Source organism: Gouania willdenowi, chromosome 5, assembly GCF_900634775.1.
Source record: "Gouania willdenowi chromosome 5, fGouWil2.1, whole genome shotgun sequence".
Lineage (NCBI taxonomy): Eukaryota > Metazoa > Chordata > Actinopteri > Blenniiformes > Gobiesocidae > Gouania > Gouania willdenowi.
In genome coordinates this window covers 13711953-13738370 of record NC_041048.1, presented here as the reverse complement: position 1 = coordinate 13738370, position 26418 = coordinate 13711953, and the positions used below count along the sequence as shown (strand labels likewise).

Here is a 26418-nt window from a genome sequence, read left to right as displayed (position 1 = left end):
TTAAAAAAAAAAAAAAAACAGTCATTTTACTGTATTTACGTCAGATATTTGTTTAGACCAGCAGACGGCGCTGGTAACCCAGTGGTCGGTTGGCATGCAGTTATTCCACCAGTGAAGAAGAGAAGCTATGCTAGCAGACAGAGCTAATAGAAAAACGTGACTTTTACAGATATTCACGTAATATTACAGATATTCTTTCGGTGCTAAAGGAGTAAAGAATCATTTATGAGCATGTTTAACAGTAAATAGCGGCCAGAAAGAAAATAGTAGCAGATTCCGCCCGTCACGTCCGCTTCTGGAAGGATTAATATATAGCGTCCTCTGCTGTTTAAAAAAGTACTGCGATTCAATTTTCAGAGCATCGATGTGAACCGTGGTACCTATGAATCGATTTTTAACTGCCTTACAATTAATCGTTACATCCCTAATGTATATATATTTCTTTTCGGCTGGTACCAAGGCCGGGTGGTTGGGGGCCACTGGTGTAAAGATAGGATTCTTTTATAAAGGATATGATGATGATGGTGATGATGATGATGTTCTAGTTTTTTACTGGTAGGAATTGTGAGGGGGTAAAAGGGAATTGGCAGTCTGGCAGTAGCACTTTAACTTTTTGCAGGTTAAAAAGAAAAAGCAACTTTGTAATTGCAAGTTTGACTGAATTAATTGCAATAAATTGCATCTTGTGAATTTTTAAACACACTGAAAAAAAAAATCTAATTTGTTTTCACAAAGAAAAACAGAAAAATGTAGAACGTGAATCACTGAGACTTCAAAGGTTTGGATTTGTTAAAGCCAGTATGTTATTACCAAAATGTGATTTAGTTAAAATATATAAGCAAGGTAGGTATTTGCATAAAGTGCACAAAGACTTTACGTTAGAGTTTTATAAAATTCCATTGTCAAAATGAGAGAACTGCAGAATAAACTTGAATCTTGAACATTATAATCTTTTCAGAGACAAACTATTGCTCTTGTATATTCTGGTGCTGAGGCACAGCAGTCAGTCCATAATAGTGGAGGAAGGAGAAGCTCTCCTTTTCTAAACCCCTTCGTCTTCATTGATTGCGCATGGCTTCTCAATTACAACCAATGATGATGAATATGAATAAATAATAAAGGTGAACATTTCTGCAACATCACGTTATGTGTTTATTCTTAAAATGAACTCTCATCATTGACTTTACAGAGGCATACACACACACAGACACACAACATTTAATGTTAGATGAATCAGTGTATGACTCACCACTCCAGGAAAGATTTTGGTCAGTCGATCCACGGCAGCAATGGCTTTAGACTTCCCACCTCCGAAACAGTCCTCAAACTCATAGAGTGGCTGGCGAACTGGATTCGAGTATGAAATCTTTGCATTGTCAACAAATGTGATGTGTCTTACTCCCCATCCCTACGAGACAAAAAGAAGAACTTGCATCGTCTCATATAAACCATTTCCATTGTGCATTTTTTAGCCATTAGGATCATCAAAATATTGGAGGTGATTAACTTCAGCAAAACATTAAATATTTCTGCTCTTAACAAGAATATGTAACAGCCTTTGTGCAACCAACTTCTTCAACGTTATTTCATTCAAATTACTGTTTACATAACATAATAAAAACCATATAAAATGCCTGAAATTACATTATGGTGGTTGAGCTTCAGAGCCAAAATGTGTATGTTTATTTGTTAAAACCTATGTAGACTACATAGGTCACTCTATACCATTACAAAATGTAAAGTTAAAAACAATGTACATTGCGTTTCCATATCCATCCAACAACCTTTTTTCTACACAAACTTCATTAATTTTACTGTTTAAATAAATTCCCCCTCTAAGACAATCAAGGCAAATGTATTTTTATTGCTTATTCATACACAAGGCATTTCAATGTGCTTTACATGACTAAAAAGTGCAACAGAAAACAATCAACAATTTATAAATCAATAACAAAATTAAAATCAGCAGTAAAAACCTTCAATCAACAATAACATGATTAAAAATCCCACTCTCAGTCATACGAATACCATCAGAGTCCGGGCCACGTTGCATCCCAGCGTCCCCGCACCAAGAAGGAGACACTTTGTGTTGATCACTTTGTCCAGGTCCAGGGAAGGAACCAATCTCCATTTCATTAACTTCAAGTTCAGGTCCACTGATGACTCTGCAAGTCTGGAAATACATATTTTCCATGTCTGTAGCCAAATCTCTCAACAGTTAAAACTGTATGACACAATTTTACTACTGTTTTCTACTCAGTTTTCACCATAATTCTCTTCATTTGTAAATAATAAATGTACCTTTTGGGGTCCATGCACTCACTGAGGTTGACAATCCTGGGGCCCATTGCTCCTTTAGCATTTTTCTCCCAACCTACACTTTTTGGACACACTGAAGAAGAATAGCATGCAGTTTAGTGGATGATTGCCCTATAATGATTTGAGGAAGATGGAAAGGCCATTGAAGTTTGCAAAGGTTCTCTGAGTCCACTGAGTACTCTCTCTTCAAAGCAGCAAATGAAGCCAATTCAGTGAATGAGGGTAATTTAATTTAAACATTTCCTCAAGGTCTGAAGACAAAAAAAAAACCAGGTTTACTATGGTTTGTCGGCCAGTGCTTATTCACCCTCTCATCCCATGCAAGGGTTACAGAACACCAGTTTGTTGGAGAAAACCATTCACACACTTATTTAATCTTACCACCACAACAGACACTCAAGTCAATCAAACTTTATGTTTGGAAAAGAACATTTTAACAAACGCCCAGACTGCAGTTACACACTAAGCACTGCTGTGAGGCAGTATTTGACATTACTAGGCTGGTATTGAAGTGGACTGGCAAAATTGTTAACAAGGCATAAACAAACATCTTTGTAGTACTGTACTAGACCAAAACAGAAAACATCAGTTTGATGCTAATTTTAAACTGATATTGATGAAAAATGTTTTGACAAATATGTCATATACATATTAAGGGACCCATGTTAAGCTACACCGACTTTTCATACACATGTTTTTTCATTGATTCCCTCAATCATTAGTTAGAGGGTGATTTGTTCCTTTCTTACTGCAGGGCGAGCCCAAACACCTCGCTCCAATTTGATGACGTGTTCCCACTTTGATGACGAATTTGACGCGACACTGAGCTGGAGAAGCCACGCCTCCAGGAAGCTCTCTGCCGTGATTGACATGGTAACAGACACGCCCACGAAGGTGAGCATTTCAGCGTCTTTCGCACAGTGCTATGTATGTATTTCCTATAGTCTATGTATGTACAGGTGAACGCCCCTCCCCCACGCTCTGTCTCATGTTTATAAGGCAGCATGAGCTCGGCTACGGAGTGGGTGGGAGGAGAGTGAGCGGGCCGTACTCTGGCCCTATGTCACCGTGCAGGGAGGAGGAAGTCAGTGTCCCGTCTATAGACACGCCCACTCATGAATATGCATAAGTAGGCCACAAATCAGCTTGTTGTGTAAAGTTGCTCAGAAAGTGACTTTTCTGAGGCTAAAACTCTGGAAAACAGGCAGGTTTGGGAAAATAAACCTCAAATAGTATGTTTTTGGGGTTCTTAGAACGAATGGAGATGGATGAAAAATAGCATGACATACTGTATGTTCTCTATATGCAGTGTGCAGTACAAATTTACAGCTTTACAGAGTGGTTAATCCATACAGCAGTCACACATAAGAATATGCGGTTTTTGGTAAGTAAATTGGTAGTAGTTTCACGATGATAACATAGTTTATTAACAGAAATAAACAACAGTGCACTGTGGACCCCCAATAATCCACACAAGCTAAATGTATGGCAGCCTATTTGGACCAAAAGAACCACAGGTATTGATTAGACACTTCTTTTCATCTTTGTGCCCACAATAACCCTACATTTAGAATTGTTCTGAAGTTTATTTCTACTGACATAGACAAACTAGTGCAGACATAAAAATTTGAAAACGCACTGACACAAGACAGGAATATAATAATGGACATATAAGGATAAGTAAAATACCTGAGCTGTTGGGAAGTTCAGGTAGTTTGACCTGGAAAACGATGCTGTGATTTACAGAGCGGTCTCCCTGCAGAGTTCTGTCCCTAAAGCACAGTATCTGCACCGTGTCCACCTTTGAGCCCCTGTTACAAACATAAAGAAAAATCTAAACCTCATAATGCACAGGGGAAAAAAAACAAGCAAAAACTACAATTTAATAAAATCTACGAGGAAATATAAGGTTCTTATTATCTAAATTAATATAGTTTTGATGAGCCTCAATACTTTAGATTGACTGATGAATAATAATTTTAAAGTCATTGGCTTTAAAAATAGTTCACTTACTTATAAATGAAAAAAAAAAAACATTTAGTCTTCATGAGCACACCTGTGCCCAGAGAGCCTCAAAGCCAATAGTGTTAAATTGTAAAAGAAAGAAAAGGACATTTGTTCTCCTTTTCACAACAACAACCACACAACAATAAAAATGAGTATTGAGAAAAATAAATTAAATGCAAATAAACCAAGTATTTCCATATCAAATTACATCGTGATACAGAAACTGAAATTTTCTGAAGGATGAATACTGAAAGTCAGAAACCCAAATCTAGACTCCGGATGTTGAAAAACATCCAAATCCACTACATTCTATGTATGTTTACACAATACTGCTCAGTGTGTTTAGAGAGAGCAGCTAAATAAGTATGGGATTAGTCAGAGACAACAACCCTTCACATACAGTGTAGACTGAGCAAATGCATGCTTCATTCCACCAAGTAACAAATCAGACATATACATATATGAGCTATTATATACACTGCAAAGAAAACAGACAATTGTTGCAATGCACCGGAAAAGTGCTACTTTTACGGTATTTTTTCAGTCCATATACCATAAGCATTTAGGCAGCATCAACATCAACACCTCTTCATCACAAAGTTTAACTGCGTAGAGCATAAGATGTTGATTTTCAGACAAAGCAAATCAAAAAACTTTTGAAGAATCCATTTGGTTTATTAGGAGCAATTACAGCTTTATAGACAGAGTGAAAAGCCTTAAAAGCAACAGTCAAAATTCTGTAAGCAAGAGCTCCCATCCGTGAACTAGAAGTAATTAATCATGACGATTTCATCAGCACCTCACTCCTACAACATTGACAGTGACTCATCAGCAGCCAAACAGTATTTACTTCATTTCCGTCGATATTTTAGTTAAAGTAAATGTTCAGAAACTCTGTAAACATTTATGTGGAAAAATAAGAAGAAGAACCTGCTTTATAGTAACAGATAAAAAAAAAAACAGAACTGGAAAAAAAAGTTACGACCAAAAAAAAGACTAAAAAAATTAAAACTTGAAAACTTGAAAAAATGAAGAAGAAAAAAAAAAGATTACAATTGTGATTTTTTTTTTTTTTCTTCTGCCACAACTGGCTGTTTTTTTGTTTTGTTTTTTCCCAGTGGACCTAATCCTATTCTGTATTATCCTCTTTTAACTACAGTGGGGAATATGAGCTACAACAAATATTTATGGCACTGAGTAAAAGATGCCAATGTCCATGTTAAACACATCAGACCACATACAGTAAATGTACAAAAATCTGTCACATACCAAGACCATTAAAGGATGCCCTTATTACCGTAGTTCTTTAACAAACATACACACATACACACAAATATTCAAGTATGCATGCACACACACATAATGGGTAATTTTTTTTTTTTTTTGCTTACCACTGGTTGGCCAAAAGGACCAGCAGATTCCTTAGCGGCCAACCAGGATGCTGAGACAGAGTGCATGGATCATAGACTCCCACAGTAACCTGCAAAATAATAAACAATTTGTGTTTGCATTACTAGAATAAGTTATATTTTTTTGTCAATGCAATTGGCAAAGTTACAGCAATAATCTATTTTACTCTTAAAATATGAGTGTGCAAATGCAGCACAATCACTTAGTACAAAGATCAGCATATAAATGCATGAAGGCAGCATAATGAAGATCATCTCAGCAAAACTACCTTCTTAGTGTCGGGAAAAAATGTCTCCCAGTCAGCAAGTGGAGCCATGTGAACAGCGTTTTCTGAGACTTTCATCAGAAAGAAGGGGCATGCGTTGCCTCCACCATTGACACACATGTCATCATAGGCCTCCTGCAGGGCAGCAATCTAAGCCGGAAATAATTAGAATGTAACATTTACAAAGGACACTGAACTCAATATTATTTGCTGAAGCAATTTTGCATTGAGGAACAGAGCAGATGTCATATATTTCAATTACAACCAGCCCATCATGAATTTTTTTTTAATATGTAAAAAAAAAAATTCAGTTTCATATTGATGTGGATTATTTGTAGATATAAATGTGATCAATTCACAAATTCTAAGTAAAGGAGCAAACTAATAGAAATATAATAATAATATCAATCAATATTTACTGTTACAACTATTTGCATCTAAATCGGCACACAATAATGCATCCAGTGGAAATTGGGGGTTATAGTCACACAAGTCAAGCAACTATACTAGTTTTCTCATGCATCGTAACTACTACAGCTGTCCCTGTCAATCAAACACTATTGAGAACATTTGCACAATTCCATTTAATGATAACAATAATTGAAAGTATTTGAACACCCTGCAATTTTGCAAGTTCTTACACTTAAAAATTATGGAGCGGTCTGAAATGTACATCGTAGGTGCATTTCCACTGTGAGAGACAGAACAAAAATAAATAAATTCAAGAAATTACATTGTATGCTTTTTAAAGAATTTATTTGTGTTTTCTTGCTGCACATAAGTGTTTAAACACTTGCCAATAAGCAAGAATTCTGGCTCTCAAAGACCCGTTACTCTGCCTTTAAAAAGTCCACCTCCACTCCACTTATTAATCTAAATTAGTAGCACCTGTTTGAGCTCATTAAAGACCAAAGAGTTGTCGAAAGACACCAGAGACAAAATGGTTGACCTCCACAAGGCTGGTAAGGGCTTTGGGGCAATTGCCAAGCACCTTTGTGAAAATGGAGCAATTGTTAGAAACTGGAAAAGGCTTCTTGCAAGATCTCACCTCGTGGGGTGTCACTGATGATAAGAAAGGTGAGAAATCAGCCCAGAACTACACGTGAGGAGCTGGTCAACGATCTGAAGAGTGCTGTGACCACAGTTTCAAAGGTTATTGTTGGTAGAACACTATGCCGTCATGGTTTAAAATCATGCATTGCACGGAAGGTTCCCCTGCTCAGGTCAGTACATGTCTAGGCCCATCTGAAGTTTGCCAATGACCATCTGGATGATCTAGAGGAGGCATTGGAGGATGTTTTGGGGTCAGATGAGACCAAAATAGAACTTTTTGGTCTAAACTCCACTGGCCGTGTTTGGAGGAAAAAGAAAGGATGAGTACCATCCCAAGAACACCATCCCTACTGTGAAGCATGGGGGTGGAAACATCATGATTTGGGGGTGCTTTTCTGCAAAGGCAACAGGACGACTGTACTATATTAAGGAGGGGATGAATGGGGCCATGTATTGTGCGATTTTGAGCAACAACCTCCTTCCCTCAGTCAGAGCATTGAAGATGGGTCGTGCCTGGGTCTTCCAACATGACAATGACCCGAAGCACACAGCCAGGAAAACCAAGGAGTGGCTCCGTAAGAAGCATATCAAAGTTGTGGAGTGGCCTAGACAGTCTCCAGACCTAAATCCAATAGAAAATCTTTGGAGGGAGCTGAAACTCCATTTTGCTCAGCGACAGCCCCGAAACCTGACAGATCTGGAGAAGATCTGTGTGGAAATCCCTGTTGTAGTGTGTGCAACACTGGTCAAGAACTACAGGAAACATTTGACCTCTGTAATTGCAAACAAAGGCTTCTGTACCAAATATTAACACTGATTTTTTTATATGTTCAAATACTTACAATACTTAACTCTGTCTCACAGTGAAAATGCACCAACAATGTAAATTTCAGACTTCATAATTTCTAAGTGGGAAAACTTGCAAAAATGTGTATATGTGTAAATGTTTAAATACAAATGTTCCTCACTGAATCTTTTGTAAGGATAAATAATCGAAAGGATAGGAGTGTATACTTCTTCCAAATCTCTTTGGAACTGATGCGTGTAATCATCTTGAATTTTATTTAATTTATTTTATTAATTGTGCTTGAAACTATATAGAGAATAGAACAATAATTTTATTGACATTGCACAAAGTACAACGAAATTGCACATGCCACTCCCAAAACATTCAAGTACACTTCAAAGATTCAAGCCAAACAGACAGTTATCATAAAAACAACATAAGGTACGGTAAAAGTCTGTCGCAATATAAGTTAATCAGTATTAAAAGTTCATCCAAACAGAAGTACATGGGTATAAAAAAATAATCAGTATAAAAGTGCATGAGGTACAAAAAAATAAATATAGAATATTCATTTATTCATTCATTCAAAAGTCCAACCTGCTTTGCTGAGAAAATTTGCTCAAGTAGAGCTGGCCTTTGGTTAAGTTTTAACCCCTCTGGAAAACACAGTGCCGGAAAACAAAACCAGTAATAGAAATTATACTTCTTCAAATCCTGCAAAATGGAGACAATAAAAAGAGAGAAGACAAAATTTACATTTGATAGAAATAGTGTTACAAAATAAATTGCTTTTCGATACTCGTAGTATACGCACCGCAAAGGTCAGTAGAATAAATCTACAGAGGATGGACGGGTTCTTTATTGCAGCTCCAGATTGTATCGCCTCCCATATCTGCACAGGACAGGAGATGAACATTAATTACATCATCTCACTTTTCGCCACTGTATAATTACTGTATAATTTGGATATCTATTGCGCTCGCCGACCACATCGAGCTTCACTCTATTCCAAATACCTCTTTGGCCTCTTTTTCCAACAGAGCTTTTTTATCAGTGTCCTTAAAGGCATCAATTGTGTTGGTGTTATAAAGCGTTCCAAACGCTGGACAGCAGCGAGCTGGTGTTGGTCCATCACTGAAAACAACCAAGAAGAAACGTTTACTTCAAACTGCATATTCAATGATGGCCAACACATACACACACACGCGCACACGCGCACACACACACACACACACACACACACACACACACACACACACACACACACACACACACACACACACACACACACACACACACACAATCTGACCTTTGATTAAGTGGACAACATATGAGTAAACGCAATGAAAACTTCAAAAACATTATTTTTATGGTTGCAAAATTAACTCAGGATCAGCGTTTAAACAGAATATGTTCATATTGTACCAGTGGCTGTTTACATTTAATAATAATAATTGGGAACACTTTTTTTTTTAAGTTTTATACGTAAAGGCTGACATTACACTGTAATTATTATCACATGACATTAGCATAAATAAGGTGTCATTAAGTGTTGTTCGTTACCCTATCACTTTGTTACCTTAACCCATAACTCTAGCCTTAACCCTAACCCCACTAGATCCCTCCACCCAACCCAAAAAATGTCAACATAGCTCCAAAGAATCATAATTTAGCAAATAACACTTAATGACAGCTTAATGACATCCTTCATGACACCTTATTTATGCTAATTACAGATAATGACAGTGTAATATCAGCCTTATGAATAAAGCTTCAAGTATAATTTGACCTAATTAGTTAAAAAAATCTGACAGATTTTATTTGACATTGTTGAAAAGTGAACTCGTACTTACATATCAAATGCACTGTACTCCAATGTCAGACGAGTAGGCAAACCAACTGGGTCACCTGTAAGACATGGAAGAGGGTAAAAATACCCAAGGAACATTTTCTAAACATCAGGTACTGTATGTCTAACTCTGGCATGGGTGTATCCAATAGTAAGTATTTCAGAGACCCCGAGCACTACTGACCATTAGAGTAGTATCCTTTGATACTTTTGGGACTTTCATCTAGTCTGTAGTCATTCAGCTTCTTCTGAGTAAGCTGATGCCAGAAGCCAGCCTCGAGAGCGCTAATGAAGGGAGCAAACTGCAGCTTGAGGTCTGCGGCGGGCGAAGATGCCTCCGATGCCATCGCAGCTTCAGAGAAAGATTTCTGCAAGTTGTGAAAGAAACAGAGCAACATTAAAGGAACAAATCATCTAATAAATAGGGACTGAACCCGACGCCAAGCCTCATCCCACTGCCCTTTACAACAGGTGGATGAAGCCCAAACAAAATTTAAATTTCTTTGTCATGACTCAATAGAGCATAGAACCTTGCCAAAAGGCACATCCAGATTAAGTCAGGGTGCAATTTACTGATAATCCAAAGACATACAAATGCATCAGCTGCTTTGCTTGAAGCCACTGATGGTTGACAAAACAATCAAGCGAGCTAGATCGTACAAAATAATTTTGAGAAAGAGTTTTCAAAATATATTCCATTATTCATAAACTGTTATTTATTCTCTCTGCACAGAGAGGCATGATATGGTGTTAGTTTCAAATTCCGCTGATCTTGATCTAACAAAGTATGTGTAGAAAAATAGAATCCTGGAATCAAGAAGTCACGAAGCCACGGGCAACTCTCCATTAGATTATGTGGCCGCCTGTAGTTCATTGAATAACAGCATCTGTATGTTTGTCTTCTTTGAGCTCGGCTCCTCTACCAGAGGCTTGGGAGTTTGAGGGTTCTTCAGTATCTTAGCTGTTCCTGGCACTGCACACTTCTGAGCTGAGGTTCAGGATGATAATAATTCTATCAAAATGAGAAACCAGCAAAGCAGTTGCATACCATGATCATAAAAAAATTACAGTGGTGGGTCATTATGGATTTGCTGCATCTGAATGACCAGACTGAAAATAAACAATAAAGTGTTAAAGCAGGAAAATCAAATGCAAGTTTTTTTTTTTTTTTTTTCTGACAGGATGTGAAAGAGTTAGATACACACCTTTCAGTGTAAGCAGCAGCTTTCACGTGTCATTAAATAAAAAATCACAAATACCAAAAATAAGTCCTTTACTAGTAGATATAGAACAGCGGTACACACTAGATATATCTATTAAAAAAATTGCGCAACACAAATAGTAGGCTGTGCACGTCAAACTGTAGCAGAGGTTGTTCACTTACCACAGAGCCTCACTTCCTGGTGAGGTTGATCATGTGACCGTCAGATTTGTCAATAGAGCGGTGCAGTGTGGGTAAAGGGTCACGAGCTGATGGCTCTACGGCGCGAGCGTCATCGAATAAATGACGAAGAACCAAAAAATGAAGAGAAACACACACACGATGAAGAAGGAGAACACCGACAAGAACCTGTAGGCGCCGTTGCGTTTCATTTCACAGTGTGTGCATCCACCAGATGTAAACACGACCGATATTCTTCTGGTCCTTTCTGATGTTCCTTAAGCAGATAGTCACTGTGGAAGCTTAATATAAGACACGGTAAAGTCTATGAATGCTAAAATATAAAAGAGAGACACGGCTTTTTGTTCTCTGCTAAACATTGACGCGGAGGTAAAAGACTGGTTTTGTTGTTCCGGTTCAACTCGTTTTTGGTGTGTGTGTGTCATCATGTAGAAGCTGTTATTAAGTCACTGATGCTCTTTATGTCTTCATTTTAATTATTATTCCCCCAGAAAACCTTAAAATAGGGAAACTTTTTAACCTTTTTTTTTATTATTATTATTTTTTACCTATATCCTTTGGCCATTTTGCAACTTCCTTTGTCCCATTTTTGCCAATAAATATCCCCCCGCCCCTATTTTTTGTCAAATTTTTGCAAGTTCTTTTTGACACTTTTATCAAATTTTTTATCTTTTTTTTTTTTTTAATTTTTTGGCCACTTTTCATCCAAATAAGTTAATAACCTATCTTTTGCCCAATAAATACCACTTGTTTCATTTTCCCCTACATTTTGCCTCTTTTTGTTCAAAAAATTTCCCCTTTTTCATTATTGTTTGCCACATTTTGCCCATTAAAGCTACCCATGGCCATTACGTACCACCTTGTTTCTCTTGATTTGCCCATTTTTTGGCCTTTTGAATGCTTTTGGGCCATTCTTGTCATATTTTTACTTTTTCCTTGCCACCTTTTTGCCACTTTTAGACCATTTTTGCTCACCTGTTTGTTACCATGTCTGCCTCCCCTCGCTCGTCACAAAAAGAAACGTAGCGGACTGCCCCACTTTTTTTGAAAACAAGTTCCATCTCACAAAACCACGTGTAAAAAAGAGCAAATAATATTAATGTTAAAATATATCAGCAAATCTGTTTTCTTCCATATCTATTTTTCGATAGATCATTAACAAAAAAACAAAAAGAAAGGTTTAAACTCAGCCCACCTACATTTGTGGATATAGTTACCTAAACTATGTCATTTATTTATTTATTTATTTATTGTCTTTTAAGCAATAAACCAACCTAATTTGTGAGAAAACAAAATCACCTTTGAAAAGAAAGATATTAAGGCAATGACCAGTACAACTACCTACCTCCTACTTGAATGTAATTCTGATAAACTCCTTATAACCATACATTTACCGTAATTCCATATTTTAAAGTTAACAGTCTTCGTCTTTAGGGTGATCGGAAACTTCAAAAAAATATTGCAAGCTTTTAGAAATTGTCAGAAAATAGTTAAGATTGCTTTACAGGAAGTTAAAATACCATTTAATTTACAGTATGACATGTTTTTGTGTCTTATTTGTGCATTTCCACCCAAAAAAACAAAACAACATTATTCAAATGTCACATGCGCGTCTGTGTTTAAAAGATGACTGACTTTTTTTGCGCTGTTGGTTGCTAGAAAAAACTATTCCAACCATCACACCATGATGGACCATCCATCGAGAATTTTTTAAATCACACAAATTACAAGAAAGCTGCAGGTTTTTTTTTTTTTTTTTTTTTTTTTTAAAAGAAAACTAGTTACTAATTATGTTTTTGAGTACATTACCATAACCTTGTGATAAAGTTATGCAATATATTATCCATCCTAACTCTGAGAGGACTGAATTGCATGTAATTATATTGTTGGTGTGGTTTTTAATTGTTTATTAAAAGCCTTTCGTTGTCAATAAGAAACAAGTACTACAGAATACTGCATAGGCCACATCTGCTCCACATAAAGCCATAAGCATACACTGCATATCTATCTGCTTTAATATTCTAGTATACGTTTAATAGCCTGTGAAGCAGGAATAAAGGGATACTTCTCACGACAAGCTTAATTATGGACCTGTTATCAGTTTTAGTTTTGAACATATTGTGTCCTGTTACTAAAACAAGAAGACCTGGAAGTTTGCATGTTGTTAAAGTGAGGTTTTCACATTTGAGAATTCCAAAGTGCAATAGGTGGAAAAGTATGTGACACACTTTTAGGTCAGAAACACTGAAGTAACAAAAAACTCTCCCCCCTACACAGTTCACAAATACTGTATTTTGAAACATATCCTCTGGCAGGTGAACCCTAAAAATAGTACCGTAACCATTTTTTTACAACTATAACTACAGCATATTTTAAGAAGTTGTCATTTGATTTGAATTCTTCCGATGTATATTTTTTTCCCTTGAGCTTTAAGTAATGGCAAAGTTAAATGTTTAAAAATGACAATTTAGGAAATGTACATTTTTTCATAGCATTTTGATAGAATCAGTAATAAATGTGATTTTAAAGATGAATTTGGTTGACTAAATGACATTCTCAAAAGAAAAAGAAAAAAACACACATTGACTGACTCCTGTATAGTCAATAGCCTATTTGCATTAGGAAATTAATACTGTCTCTGTTTACGCTTCACACTTAGTGGCTCATAACAGAAACGTGACTTCTCTTCTTAAAATGAAGACACATTCTTCTCTGTTACCCTCTCCTGTAGGTTAAGCTTTTGTAGAAAAAGGTGAAGATAGTTGCAGTAGACAGCTAAGGAAGAAAGTGAGTGTCAAATTGTATATAACACATATTGAGCAATAAAACTGTCACATCTTTGCCAACCACTTCTCATGTTTTTGTCTCACTGAGCACTCAATCAAACCTCGCTAATTTTAGCCAAACTGGTAATTAGCCGCCAACTCTGATTTTAAATGAAGAATGAAAAAAACAATCCAATACAAGAAAATTGAAATTAACTTGGGAGGCAAACACAAATGCACCCACTTCGTGCATACATATACATTTTCAAGCTTTGATGTATTTTTGATAACAATCACTGTTTTTTTGTAAAAAAAAAAAAAGAAAAGAAAAATGACCCCCTCATACAAAGCTTTCAAAGCAGCAATTATTAGTCTCTAAAAACTAGAAAAAATCAGTCTATTTAAGCAACAACAAAGCAGCCACCCTCTGAGCAAATGTGATCTTTAATTATTACACCTTAGCTTTTTCAGAAGGAATAATTAGGATGAAGAAACATTTAAAGTCAGACAATGTGTTTTCTTGTACCCTGATCAAAAGTTGTATTTTCATAACTGTACAGGATATTTAGATAATTTTAGCCCCAAACTAGATCTAACACATGTATAAATCACTGAAGAGTAATTCTCAATGGCAATTCTTACAAAGTGAACATTGCGAGCAGGTCTAATGTATTTGGGCACAATGAAAAAGAAACCTTTAATTATCCACACAGATATTTCACTCATCAAAAATGTAGCTTACAGTGCATCAAACGGTATTGATAAAAACATATACTTGCAAATTCTTGCTAATCATTTTCAATGTTCATTAAAAAAAATTGAAATCTGCCGTTAAATGCTGCTGTCTTGAACACAGGTGACTGGCTTAGTCACTTTGTGAAGCTACATGTGACATTTCCATATGCCAATAAGCTCATTGGCATGGATGATGTATCTTGCTGTTGATTATTGTGAGTTCAAGCCTCAGCTCATGCAACATTTCCATTTCCCACTAAAATTGCCTGGCCCCAACCATTGCTGCACCGCAGCTAGAACAAACTTTAGAAGCATGGACTAATGATGTACGAAGGATGTTGGACTTCTTTTTATCACATTTGTGAAATATACTCAAATAATGCTAAAAAAAATGATCCCGTTTTGTGCGATAATTTATTTTCTATACAGGTTAGTTTTACAATACTGTTGATGTGTTGTTGCAATAGTAATCTTATTCAGGTTACAGGGTCTAGCGGCTTACAGCTTTGTGAACTGAGCATCTTACATTGCGAAGAGACATTATGCACAATCCACACAGAAAGACACAAGTTGGGAAACTGCAACATAAAGCTGTGAGGTAGTAATGTTTTCCACCAACTCATCATGTAGCACTGGACCAAAAATTACCATAGTTTTAATAACATTTAGTGTTGCCTGACATGTTTTTATATATACTGCTGTTTACACTTTAATGTTAAGAATATTCTTGAACACCCGTTTAAAGTTGTGATTGCAAAGTGGATAAATAAAAGGGTTCAGCGTGGAGTTGATGTAACCAAGCCAAATGGTAAACATATGAAGGTCATGGTGCACACACTCCTTACAGAAAGCCATGACCATAAAAACAATGAAGTACGGGATCCAACACATTAGAAAAGTCACAATTATGAAGCCCAACTGTTTGGCTGCTTTTTGTTCCTTATGGATCTTCAGACTTTGGATACGTTCGCATGACCTATCTATGAACTTCTGCCAAGCCTGTTTAAGAGTCACTACCTCATCTGGGTCTAACTCGATGCCTTCAACGTCTACTTTAGGCCAGGGCAGAGCTTGACAGGAGTCATAGTTGTTGTAGTTGTCGTTGTTACCAAAGCCTTCGACTTCTGACTTTTGCTTTGTCTCTGGGCAGCCTTTTAAAGGTGTTTGAAGGTGGTGCCCACTTTCTCCCTCTGGGCAGTTCACGTCTTGTGGGGCTAACGATTGACTCAGAGCAAGTTCGGCTAATTCTTTCATTTCAGGAGACGAGGAGCACCTTTTAACTTTTTGTGAAAATCTCTGTTTTGTTGCCACTTTGACACCAATTTTTCTATGAATTCTCCATGGAGCAGCTCTAACTTTCTCTGTGCCATCAAGGGAATAGGCCTCATTCATGGAGTACTGGTCAAACAGTTTTTGCTTTTTAGGTGATTTTCTCTGAGCCTCATGCTCACCATTAGGTGAATGAATTATATTTGGGGAACTTTGGAAGTTTAGTCCATTTTCATTCTCTCCAAAAGAATCAACAGGATGAATGATTCTTTCTCTTGATTTCAAATGTTGTCTTACTGCCAGGTAAATGAGGGTATAAAAAAATACCATTGACATTGAGGGTACATAGAAGTTTAAGATGGCAGTAATGACCTTAAACCACGTAACGAAACGGAAGTCTGTGTCACACTTATCCTCTTCTTCGGGTTTAACTTCAACATGCGTGAAAAATCTCCATCCTAAAATAGGAATAATCCACATCATTGAAAAAAACCAGGCTCCTGAAATCATTACATATGCTTTTCCCCTTGTTCGATATCTCAAATATTTAAGTGGCTGCCTGACTGAGCGGTACCGATCAAGGCATAAGATGAACAAGCTGAAAATTGATGCTGTGCTTGCCACATAGTCCATAATTAACCAAAATTGACACAAGGCATGCCCCAGCTTCCATTTATCCTCCAACAAATAAACCAAGTTTAATGGCATGACGGTGGTCCCTACGATCAGATCTGCTACCGACAAGCTGACAATGTAAAGATTGCCTACAGTGTGGAGGCTCTTGTTTTTTTTCACAGCATAAAGTACAAGCGTGTTCATAAAGATGGTGACGAGGGAAACCAGTCCAAGAAACACTCCTAGGATAGCACTTTGAAATCGATCATGGAGGGTTGTGTTTTGATTGTTCCTCGTTGAATTCCCACTGGGGATGACCATAAAGCTGATGTTGCTGTTACTGGAAAAGCTGGTGGGTGAGGGCGGATATGTGGATGGATCCAAACCAGTTTCCATCTCTTTTTTGAAGAGAAGACAACCTCTAGATCTTGTCACGTCATAAAAAAACTATTATTAAAATATCTTCTCTACTGCAGTCCAAAACATGTGCAAAAGGCACTGTTGTGTTCCTGGTAGGAGCTTTTGTCCAGTAGCTTGATATGTTGACTTTTTTTTCTTAAGAATCCAAATAGCTGTATTCTAAAAATAAACACAAAGAATGTGAAAGGTTAGTCAGGTGTAAACTACCTGTAAAGGTTGAATCAACATCCCTGAACTAGACAAAGATTGCACAAAATAAGTGCCTCAAATTATGGACCAAAATTACTATTGACTGTACCTGTTCATAATTCACTGATCTTTATTTCACTTCTTAACTTTATTTCACTGTCCAGATGGCATCCATCATCGCAGATGGGAAAGCAGCACTTTGCATCAACAACACAGCAGTGGCCAAGCTGAGTCAATGACGGAATGGACTCACTAAAAAGGTTACATGAGCTCTACGATGGAATCAAAGTGAACATTGTCACACTGCATGTTGAAGTGTCCCAAATAGACCTATTTGTAAACCATGTCATTTTATATGTCTGAACAGAACAGACCTGTACCTAAACTGATTTGTTCATACTGGCTGGAAACCAAGCTTTCATAACCTATAAAAATCACATGAACAACAAGCAGCAAATATCCTCTTTGGATGATATAGACAGTTATTTGATCCTGATCATGGTACCATGATCATTCAAACTTAAAGGCTTGTATGAAATATCCAGAGGTGAAAGTAACTGATTACAAGTATACTCTGAGTTGCTTTTATGGGTATTGTACTTTTTTGTGTATATTTCTAAATCAGTAATTTTGCTTAAGTATTTTTTAATGAAGTAAAGTAATTCATTACATTTCTTCACCCAACCTTTACTGAGTAAATTATTATTTTTGTTTTGGTTTTAAAATGATCAATGGACATTGTGGAACTACAAAAAATGAAATTACCAGACAACAATCAGATGCATCACATCATGGTCGACCAACCAAATTATACGTAATGCATAAATGTAGCTATACGTAGAGCCTGAGAATTTTTTATTTTATTTTATTTTGAATTGAATTTATTGGTGTTATTTTATTTATAAGTGCCAATTGTGCAAGATCTCGTCTCTTCGTTTTAAGTTTATACATGAGATGTTTACTGTATTCAAGGGAACTGTGGTAATATTTATTACCAAAAATAAATGTGGGGGTGAAAGTAACTAGTAACTTTTACATACTATTTAATTGAGCTACATTTTAATTATACTTGAGTATTTTATGTATGACTTACACGTATTTGTACTTGAGTACAATTTCAAACAAGTAACAGTACTTCTACTTGAGTAGGATATATCAGTACTCTTTACACCTCTCGAAATCTCCATTAATAATAATACAGTAGGTCCGAAAGTATGGGCACCCCCAATTTTAGAAAAATCGCGATGAAATGCGCACCTGAAATTCAGTGGGGTCATTGAGAAAACAACCTAACATACTGTAACTCAGTCAAATTTGATCAAGATCATTGGTCATTTATAAACCATCATTGGCAAAATTTCACCAATGATGGTTTGTAAGGGATTTTAACAATTTTGCAACTGATCCAGAATTAATATATTGATCCAGATCCCCTACAAAATGTAATGGAACCTTCCATGACTTAAGGTCTATCTTTGGTAAACAAAGACAAAACAAACAAACAGATGCTGGTGAACATATTACCTCCTTGGCCTGAAAAAGCAGAAATAAACAAACTGCCTTCCCAGACTGAGTTTTGACCCTTCTGTCCACAACACTGACAGTGGACATATTCATGGGTTCCTTTCTTCAGAGAAGCAGACTGTTGAATGAGGTCACATTTCAGAATAAAAAAAGAGAAGACTAGCCAACATGAAGGAAGCCTGACTGTTTTGTCACAAGTGTTTATAATTGCCTTTAGTTCACTGCCCTTTGTTGGCTGTTTGTCCATATGTTTTTATTCCCTCTGCTTTTTGTTTTTTGTTGCTGTTGTTGTTTTCTCTGATATTATTTGTGCATTTATTAAGTATTTCTTACTTTTTCATTCATGTTGTTGTCTGTGAATGCCATGTGTCTGACAGAACTCATACTATGTCCTTTTTATGTGTGTCTGAGTAAAATGCAAATGGTTTTCCATTATTTTGAACTATATATATATATATATATATATATTGGATTATCATTAACTATTTTTATGATTTTATGGGAACCTTCAGCAGCAGATTTGATTGCAGAAAGCAAGGTGCACATGCTTGTATAATAAAACTTACAAAAAATAATGCTGTTATTGATTGAACAATGTTATTTCTGTATGTCTGTCATTTCTATCTAACATTTAAATAGAAAATAAAAATCACAAACCTCTATTACTTCCAGCTGTCTTAAGGCAGATAATAAATTTAATACTAATGAAATGAATAATGCTAGGATGGAAGATAAATGGATGGAACACAATATTTAACTGAAGTCTGATGATCCTTTATCCCTCTCATGGATTTTTACTTGAAATGTTGAGTGTTTATGGCTTTCCTGATTCTGCTTGGAATAAAAAAAAGAAAGAAAAGAAAAGAAAAAACAAAAACACCAGAATTTACTCACCAATATTTGAAGGGATGAATACCTGACAGAGAAGAACAGCAACATAAACCCATTTACTCTGCTTGTGGAGCGGAGAGCAGCTAAAAAGACGGAAATCTGACAAGTCCAGATTTCTCTCTCTCTCTCTCTCTCTCTCTCTCTTTCTCTCTCTCTCTCTCTCTCTCTCTCTCTCTCTCTCTCTCTCTCTCTCTGGTATGAACAACACTACGTAATCCTGTGTGTAATTCACTGCCCAGTGACACTTGTCGAGGAACGCCCACTTCAATCAGTGAGTGTTAAAGTGTAATCAATTCATTCATCATTCATCATCTGTCGCTGATTTATACAGTTAGTGATACCATGGACTGATTCATGAAATTCGACAGATGTTTCCATATACAACCCCTGGTAAAAAATGATGGAACCACCACCTGTCTTGGAGGTTATGATCATTCATTTGTTTCATTTTGGAGAAAATGTAAAAATCGAAATGTTCTGGCTTAAAGAAACACTAAAAGAAATTGTGGTAGTCAATAACAATTGCTTTCTTAGATCAAGCAGATGGAAAAAAAATATGGAATCACCCTGTAAGTTTCCATTTACAACACTAACACCTGCATCATATTAAATCTGCTCTTTAGTCTGCAGTTAAAAAGGAGAGCTCACATCTTGGAGAGCTGTTGCACAAAGCAGAGTGACATGAATCATGGCTCCAACACAAGATATGCCCTTTGAAACAAAGGAGGGGATTATCCAACCTCTTAAAGAAGGTAAATCAACACAGAATGTTGCAAAAGATGTTGGTTGTTCACAGTCAGTCTAAAATCTGGACCAATAGTGCAAACAACATGGGAAGGTTGTAAAAGGCAAGCATACTGGTAGACCAAAGAAGACATCAAAGCATCAAGACAGAAAATGTAAAGCAAATGTCTTGAAAACAGATAATGTTCAGCAAAACAAGTGAGGAACAAATGGGCAGAACCTGGAGTCAACGTCAGTGACCGAACTGTAAGAAACCTCCTAAAGGGAATGGATTCACATACAGAAAAGCTAAATGAAAGCCATAATTGACACCTGAACAGAAAAGAACAAGGTTACAATGGGCTAAGGAAAAGCAAGGACTGTGGATGACTGGATGAAAGTCATATCCAGTGATGAGTCGCGAATCTGCATCGGGCAAGGTGATGATGCTGGAACTTTTCTTTGGTGCCGTTCCAATGAGATTTATGAAGATGACTGCCTGAAGAAAGAAGAAAATGTACATTTCCACAGTCATTGATGATATGGGGCTGCATGTCAGGTAAAGGCACTCATTACATCTTCAATAAATGCACAAGTCTATCTTGACATTTTGGACACTTTTCTTATTCCCTCAATTGAAAGGATGTTTGGGGATGATGACATCATTTACATATCAAGATGATAATGTATCTTGCCATAGACCAAAAACTGTGAAAACTGTCCTTGAAGAAAGACACATAGTGTCAAAGTCAGGGCCTGCAAATAGTCTGGATCTCAATCCAATTGAAAATCTGTGGTGGAAATTGAAGAAGATGGTCCATGAAAAGGCTCCATCCTGCAAAGCTGATCTGGCAACAGCAATCAGAGAAAGTAGGATTGGATTGGAGTGATAGAGAGCACTGCTTGTCACTTGTTAAGTCCATGCCTCAGAGACCTCAAGCTGTTATTAAAGCCAGGGGTGATGCAACAAACTACTAGTGGTACATTGTAGTTTTTTTTGGTTTTTTTTGTCTGTTTTACATGATTTTTTCCCTCTGCTTGATCTAAAAAAGCAATTGGTTTTGGCTACCAACATTCATTTTCTGAATTTATTTTTAGTGTTTCTTAAAGCCAGAAAGTTTGTCATTTTAAATGACTTAAGTTTTGTGGCATGTCTGTGATCTACTTTTTACAAAATGGCACAACTTTAAATTAGATGTTTGAAAATGCTTTAATGATTAAATAACATTTTATGCAAAAATGGTTGGTATAGTTATCAATAACTACCATATAAATAGAGCCAAAGGATCAAAATATTAATTTAAATGTCCACTCCCAATTGGATTTTGGAACTTAATTTATTTATGAATATTTTTTCACCCCTAAATGATTTATTTTCTTCCAGTTTCCATATAATATCAGTGACTTCCATGAAGACAAATGAACAGTGTAAGATAGATTTCTTTAAAATGTCCAAACCCAGGCCTTTATCAATGCCTAACTTTTCAAATTAAGTTAATTAATACATATTTTTATTACATTTTTAAATTAGGTTTTTTAATAGCTTCCCCATAATTTGACCCTTTGTTTTATAATTATATAATATATTTATAATATGTTATAATATATTTGTTTAAATGTCTACTCCCCTAACAAGCAGACATAGCAAATGTCTGCTATTAATGCGAGCATATCAGCAGACATTTTGATAGTTCCATTCTCTTGCAGACTGTAGCTTTTCTCCAAAATCACGTCTTAAGTTGATGCAAAAGAACATTTAATTTAAAAAAAAAAGTTTAACCATCCAAACTGAAGATTTTGGTGGAGGTGGAAAGATTATTAGTGTTTTATAATTAAATATACTTCAAAAAGTAAACATTTCTGAAGCTATATTGTAATTTGACATTTTTTCTAGTAAATATTCATAGATTTTTTTTTGTTTTTGTTTTTTTAATCGTGCATTCTTAAGAAAATAAGACTAGGCATTCAACAACCACAACTAAAAATACCTTCTGGGTTTGTTTTTACGGAAGCTATTGAAAATATAAACACAATTTTTGAATTAAATATTACATAGAAATTTACAAAGTTTTTTTTATTTTATTTTAAGTATTTGAACCACTTTGGTAAAACTAGCACAAAGCGTGGCAGATCACATGGAACTGAAAGTTTGTAAACCAGAAGGCTTCTCCTCCACACTCAGTGTGTCAGGTACATTATTAATTTGAAATTGCACCACTTAGTAGTTGATTGATTGCTTTTGTAGCTTCTCTTGCTTTAATTCTTTCTTCCATCAATCCATTCGCCAATCCTTCCATCCTTCCATCAAAGGTTTTACTACCGGTAAATGGTTTTAATGGCACTTGGTGTTTAAATGGCCATCTCAACTAAAAGCTCTGTGATGTAGTTTCTCCCATTCATTTGCTTCCTATGGGTTGTTACCAAGGCTAGAGTTCCAATTATGTTCAATTTAACTCTCTGCTGGTATTTGATTTTATTCGATAAATGCTTGTGTACATCAAAAACATTGGAAGCAGTCTGGGAAAGCTCTTTGATGCAGTTGAGTGTCACGTGTGCATTGGTTTCTTTGACAAACCAACCACAACTCCTTCAACCATTCAGTCCTCATCGATTATTTACCCATCCCTTTTGAAATCAACACATTAAAATATGAAAATTGATCAGCTGTTCTCTGTTGGCTCATGCTGACATATTCAAAATCAATGTAGAAATAAAAAACAGATGTCAGGTAAAATATATGGGGTCAGTTAATGTTAATGGCTGTTTGTTTGTATGCCACTTTCATACCAAAAGGGAACACTTGAGGAAATGTCGAAACACAACATAGCATCCACACACATACACAGTTTACCATTGATCACTAAAAGCCCTATTGTCCTGTGCTTCTGTCCTTTTGAAAGGTGATGTGAAAGGCTGCATCATTGTAAGCTTCTACTCTAGCACATATAGATCTGGGTAATGTTAAGGTAATGTCATCTTCTCGAAGCTATAAACATCTTCCTTAAAGCTCAATCTGAAATTTTTGTTCTTAAGCTACCACCGTCCTGCTGGAAGAGGTGATTATCCATATGAAAATATTGTTTCTATGTATACACACAGCCTCTTAACAAGCTGCATTGTGGGTGAGTTCTGTCCTACTGTTTTCCAGTGCTCATGTTGTCTGCCAATAAAAGAAAGCAATTTTTTTTTTTTTTTTTTTTTAAATTGGGTTTTTGGCAACAAACGTCCCCCACTTAGTGATTGGTTCAGTAGGGATGATAGTGTTCAATAAAAAACATACATTTGTATATATGTGGGTTTTTTTTCCAGGTTAGTGAGGAGAGAGAACAGATAAGGTGCACCCATTTGATCTGTGTATATCAGCGTTTCTCAAATGGGGGTACGTGTACCTCAATGGGTACGCAATGGCACTAGGGGGTACTTGAGAAAGAGAGAGAGCGAGAGAGGAAAATTAACAAATGAAAGCATTAAAAGTATGGGCTTTTATAATGTTTTTTTTTTTCGTTAAAAATGAAAATAAATATAACCAGCAACTCACAAAACGACAACAAATGAGAGAAAAATACGCAAGATCACTACAAAATACACAAAAATAGCAAACATACAAAACGACATAACAACCAAATTACACCAAAAACACACACTGAGAGAGAATAATTTAAAGAATACCAACAACACACAAAAATGGTAACAAAAACACACCAAATAAGAGAAAAAATACACTGAATAATACACTGAACAAACAACAACAAAATACACAAAATGACAAAAAAAAAAAAAAAACATTTAATTAGAACATGAACTGAAAATACAAGAGTCAGTCTTGGTTTCACACCATGCAGGAAATTACCGTGAATGATGTTTTCATTCCACTTATTTACAAAATGACATTCTTTCAAATGTGTGTATCACTCGTTTATTCCATAATTATGCTCTATAGTTGCTTTTTCACAGAATTATGAGCAAAATGTTCTAGTTGGACAAAGGGGGTACTTTGATTTAAAAGTTAGAAAATGGGGGTACTTGGGCCAAGAAAGTTTGAGAACCACTGGTGTAATGTAAGTCCATTGGGGCAGGGTTTAATAAGTGGGAGGTGGATGCATTCATCCTCTCTGAGATATCTTGGCAAAAGGCTGTGGTTTTCGTACAAGTTGGGATACAACACCTGTTAATAGTGAGAGCTTATGTACGTCATTGACACCGAGCATGCCCTCTGTCTGCACACCCAGAAATACCATCTGCTCCTTCACCCTAGTATAAATGTACCTTTACCTTTCTTCAAGGACGTCATCTTAGTTGCAGTTATCTTTAAGATGTTGTTATTACACTACCACAGTGATCAAACATTTTGGATTATCTGTCCATATGAAACAAAGATTGAAATTACGTAAATTCTAATTGGTCTGTGTCATGCAGAGGCCATCTTAATTTCATTTGGCTCATGCTCTAAATTAGAAACCATGACGCTCTGTGCAAATGGTTGAGGAAGCATTATTGTTTATTGAATTATATTAGAACAGCGTCAGCTAATTCAAAAGGAAATCAGTTAAAGAATACATGATTTATTTATTTTTTTGTCATTTTAGAACCATTTGGCATCTTAAGTATACAAACAAGAATCAAATACTAGTTTTGTTTTGGGTTTTTGTTGTTGTTGTTGTTGTTGTTGCTTTGAATAAGCACAAGCATAATATTTGAAAATGATGCATGTTGAGTTGAATAATGAATGTGATGTGTCATGCCTGGTAAATACCTTGCAGTGATTGCCATATTCTATGCAGGGCATCATCAAAACTTAAGATGATGGATGGATGGATGGATGGATGGATGGATGAATGGATGGATGGATGGATGGATGAACTGATGATAAAATGAAATCTCAATGGATGTCAGACGCCATGAGTCTCACTATTTTTGTAGATCGACACTGACATCTAGTGGGTCAGTTGCACGCCTGCCAGAAGAGCATTTTAATGACTGTCATGGCAATGGCAAAAAAGCATCTTCAAAATTTTCAGACAAAAACAATAATCATAATTACAGAAATAAACTCTAAACATCTAAATAAAGACACTCCACTAACGTTTAAAGAAGACCTTAATGGTCGGCTGCAATAGGCAGGGTTGAAAGGGGAAAATGTTGTTTACTACACCAAGTGTGTGAGTATGTTTTTAATAGACGCTTATGACTTTTATAGTGTTTGCAGGAAGAAAACAAAATTCAGTCACACCTCTCAGTTTAGATTTGCATAAATTCATTTTTGACAGGGAATGTTTTTTCCTTCCATTTTAATTTCACTTCTTTACCTTTGTTGTCCCATTTCTATCAGACTTTGAGAAACAGATTATACTACTAAAAAAAAAAAAAACAACAACTAGCATTTGTCTCAATGTACTTGCCGTATTTAAACACCAGAGAGAAAGAAAAAGAAAAAAATCAAACAGAATTATCCTTCTTTCGCATATGTGGTCCTCGGTCCTTTGTTTTTGCGGTCCCAAAAAGTAAATGCTCAAAAATAGGCAAAACAACAGTAAAAATGCAAAATTTGTCCAAAAGGTATATATAAATATATACAGAAAATTACAGAAAAATGCATGACAGGACATCAAAAATACACAGAATAACAACACAAATACAAAAAATTGCTCCAAAAATTTACAAAACACCAACAAAACACACATAAAACATCAACACAACTACAAAAAATGACAGGAAAATATGCAAAATGTTGCCCTTGATTTGATAAGTGCTTCTTTTTCTGTCAGAAATGTTGAAGTAGTAATGGAAATGGTGCACATGGCATCACTGACACTGGCCGGATATGCCCTCTCATTTTCTTTTCATCAATATCTCTTTCCCACTTCTTTGTCTTCCTGTCTCATTCGCCTTCTCTCTCCTTCTCACTCACACCCTTTTTCAAATTCTCAATCTTTCCTCTTCCCCTTGATTTTCTCCACATTACCCTGCTTCCCTCACCACCTCTCCTCACTCTGCTCTCCTCCATCACAGTCTCTTGGGCATTTTGCAGTCACACAGTCAGGCATGTGAGGTGAAGGACTTACGTAATCTGCTCTCTATATACACTGGTTTTCCCTCTCTCTCTCTCTCTCTCTCTCTCTCTCTCTCTCATTCATTTGGTCTTTGTATGGAGCGAATACTATCTGAAACGCCTGGGGCCAGAGCTATAGCATATAC

The 26418-nt window shown here is 36.1% G+C and overlaps 2 protein-coding genes across 2 annotated transcripts in view; both read right to left on the bottom strand.

The window, feature by feature from the left end:
- atg7 (ATG7 autophagy related 7 homolog (S. cerevisiae)) overlaps positions 1 to 11501 on the bottom strand; it is a 36346-nt gene extending 24845 nt beyond the window's left edge. The window contains exons 1-12 of the mRNA XM_028446085.1: positions 11075 to 11501; positions 9875 to 10058; positions 9695 to 9749; positions 8858 to 8975; positions 8656 to 8733; positions 8439 to 8555; positions 6005 to 6151; positions 5718 to 5806; positions 4009 to 4130; positions 2302 to 2392; positions 2029 to 2173; positions 1250 to 1408 (exon numbers count right to left, since the gene is read on the bottom strand). Of these exons, the coding sequence (XP_028301886.1) occupies positions 1250 to 1408; positions 2029 to 2173; positions 2302 to 2392; positions 4009 to 4130; positions 5718 to 5806; positions 6005 to 6151; positions 8439 to 8555; positions 8656 to 8733; positions 8858 to 8975; positions 9695 to 9749; positions 9875 to 10037 (1284 nt within the window). The 5' untranslated portion in view covers positions 10038 to 10058; positions 11075 to 11501. The remainder of the gene's footprint in view (positions 1 to 1249; positions 1409 to 2028; positions 2174 to 2301; positions 2393 to 4008; positions 4131 to 5717; positions 5807 to 6004; positions 6152 to 8438; positions 8556 to 8655; positions 8734 to 8857; positions 8976 to 9694; positions 9750 to 9874; positions 10059 to 11074) is intronic.
- A 2700-nt stretch (positions 11502 to 14201) lies between these two features.
- Positions 14202 to 19649, bottom strand: hrh1 (histamine receptor H1). The gene is made up of 2 exons (XM_028447347.1): positions 19504 to 19649; positions 14202 to 17055 (listed from the first exon to the last, which is right to left on the bottom strand). The coding sequence occupies exon 2, from the start codon at positions 16870 to 16872 to the stop codon at positions 15295 to 15297; it is 1578 nt and encodes a 525-aa protein (XP_028303148.1). The 5' UTR covers positions 16873 to 17055; positions 19504 to 19649; the 3' UTR covers positions 14202 to 15294.
- Positions 19650 to 26418: the final 6769 nt, after the last annotated feature.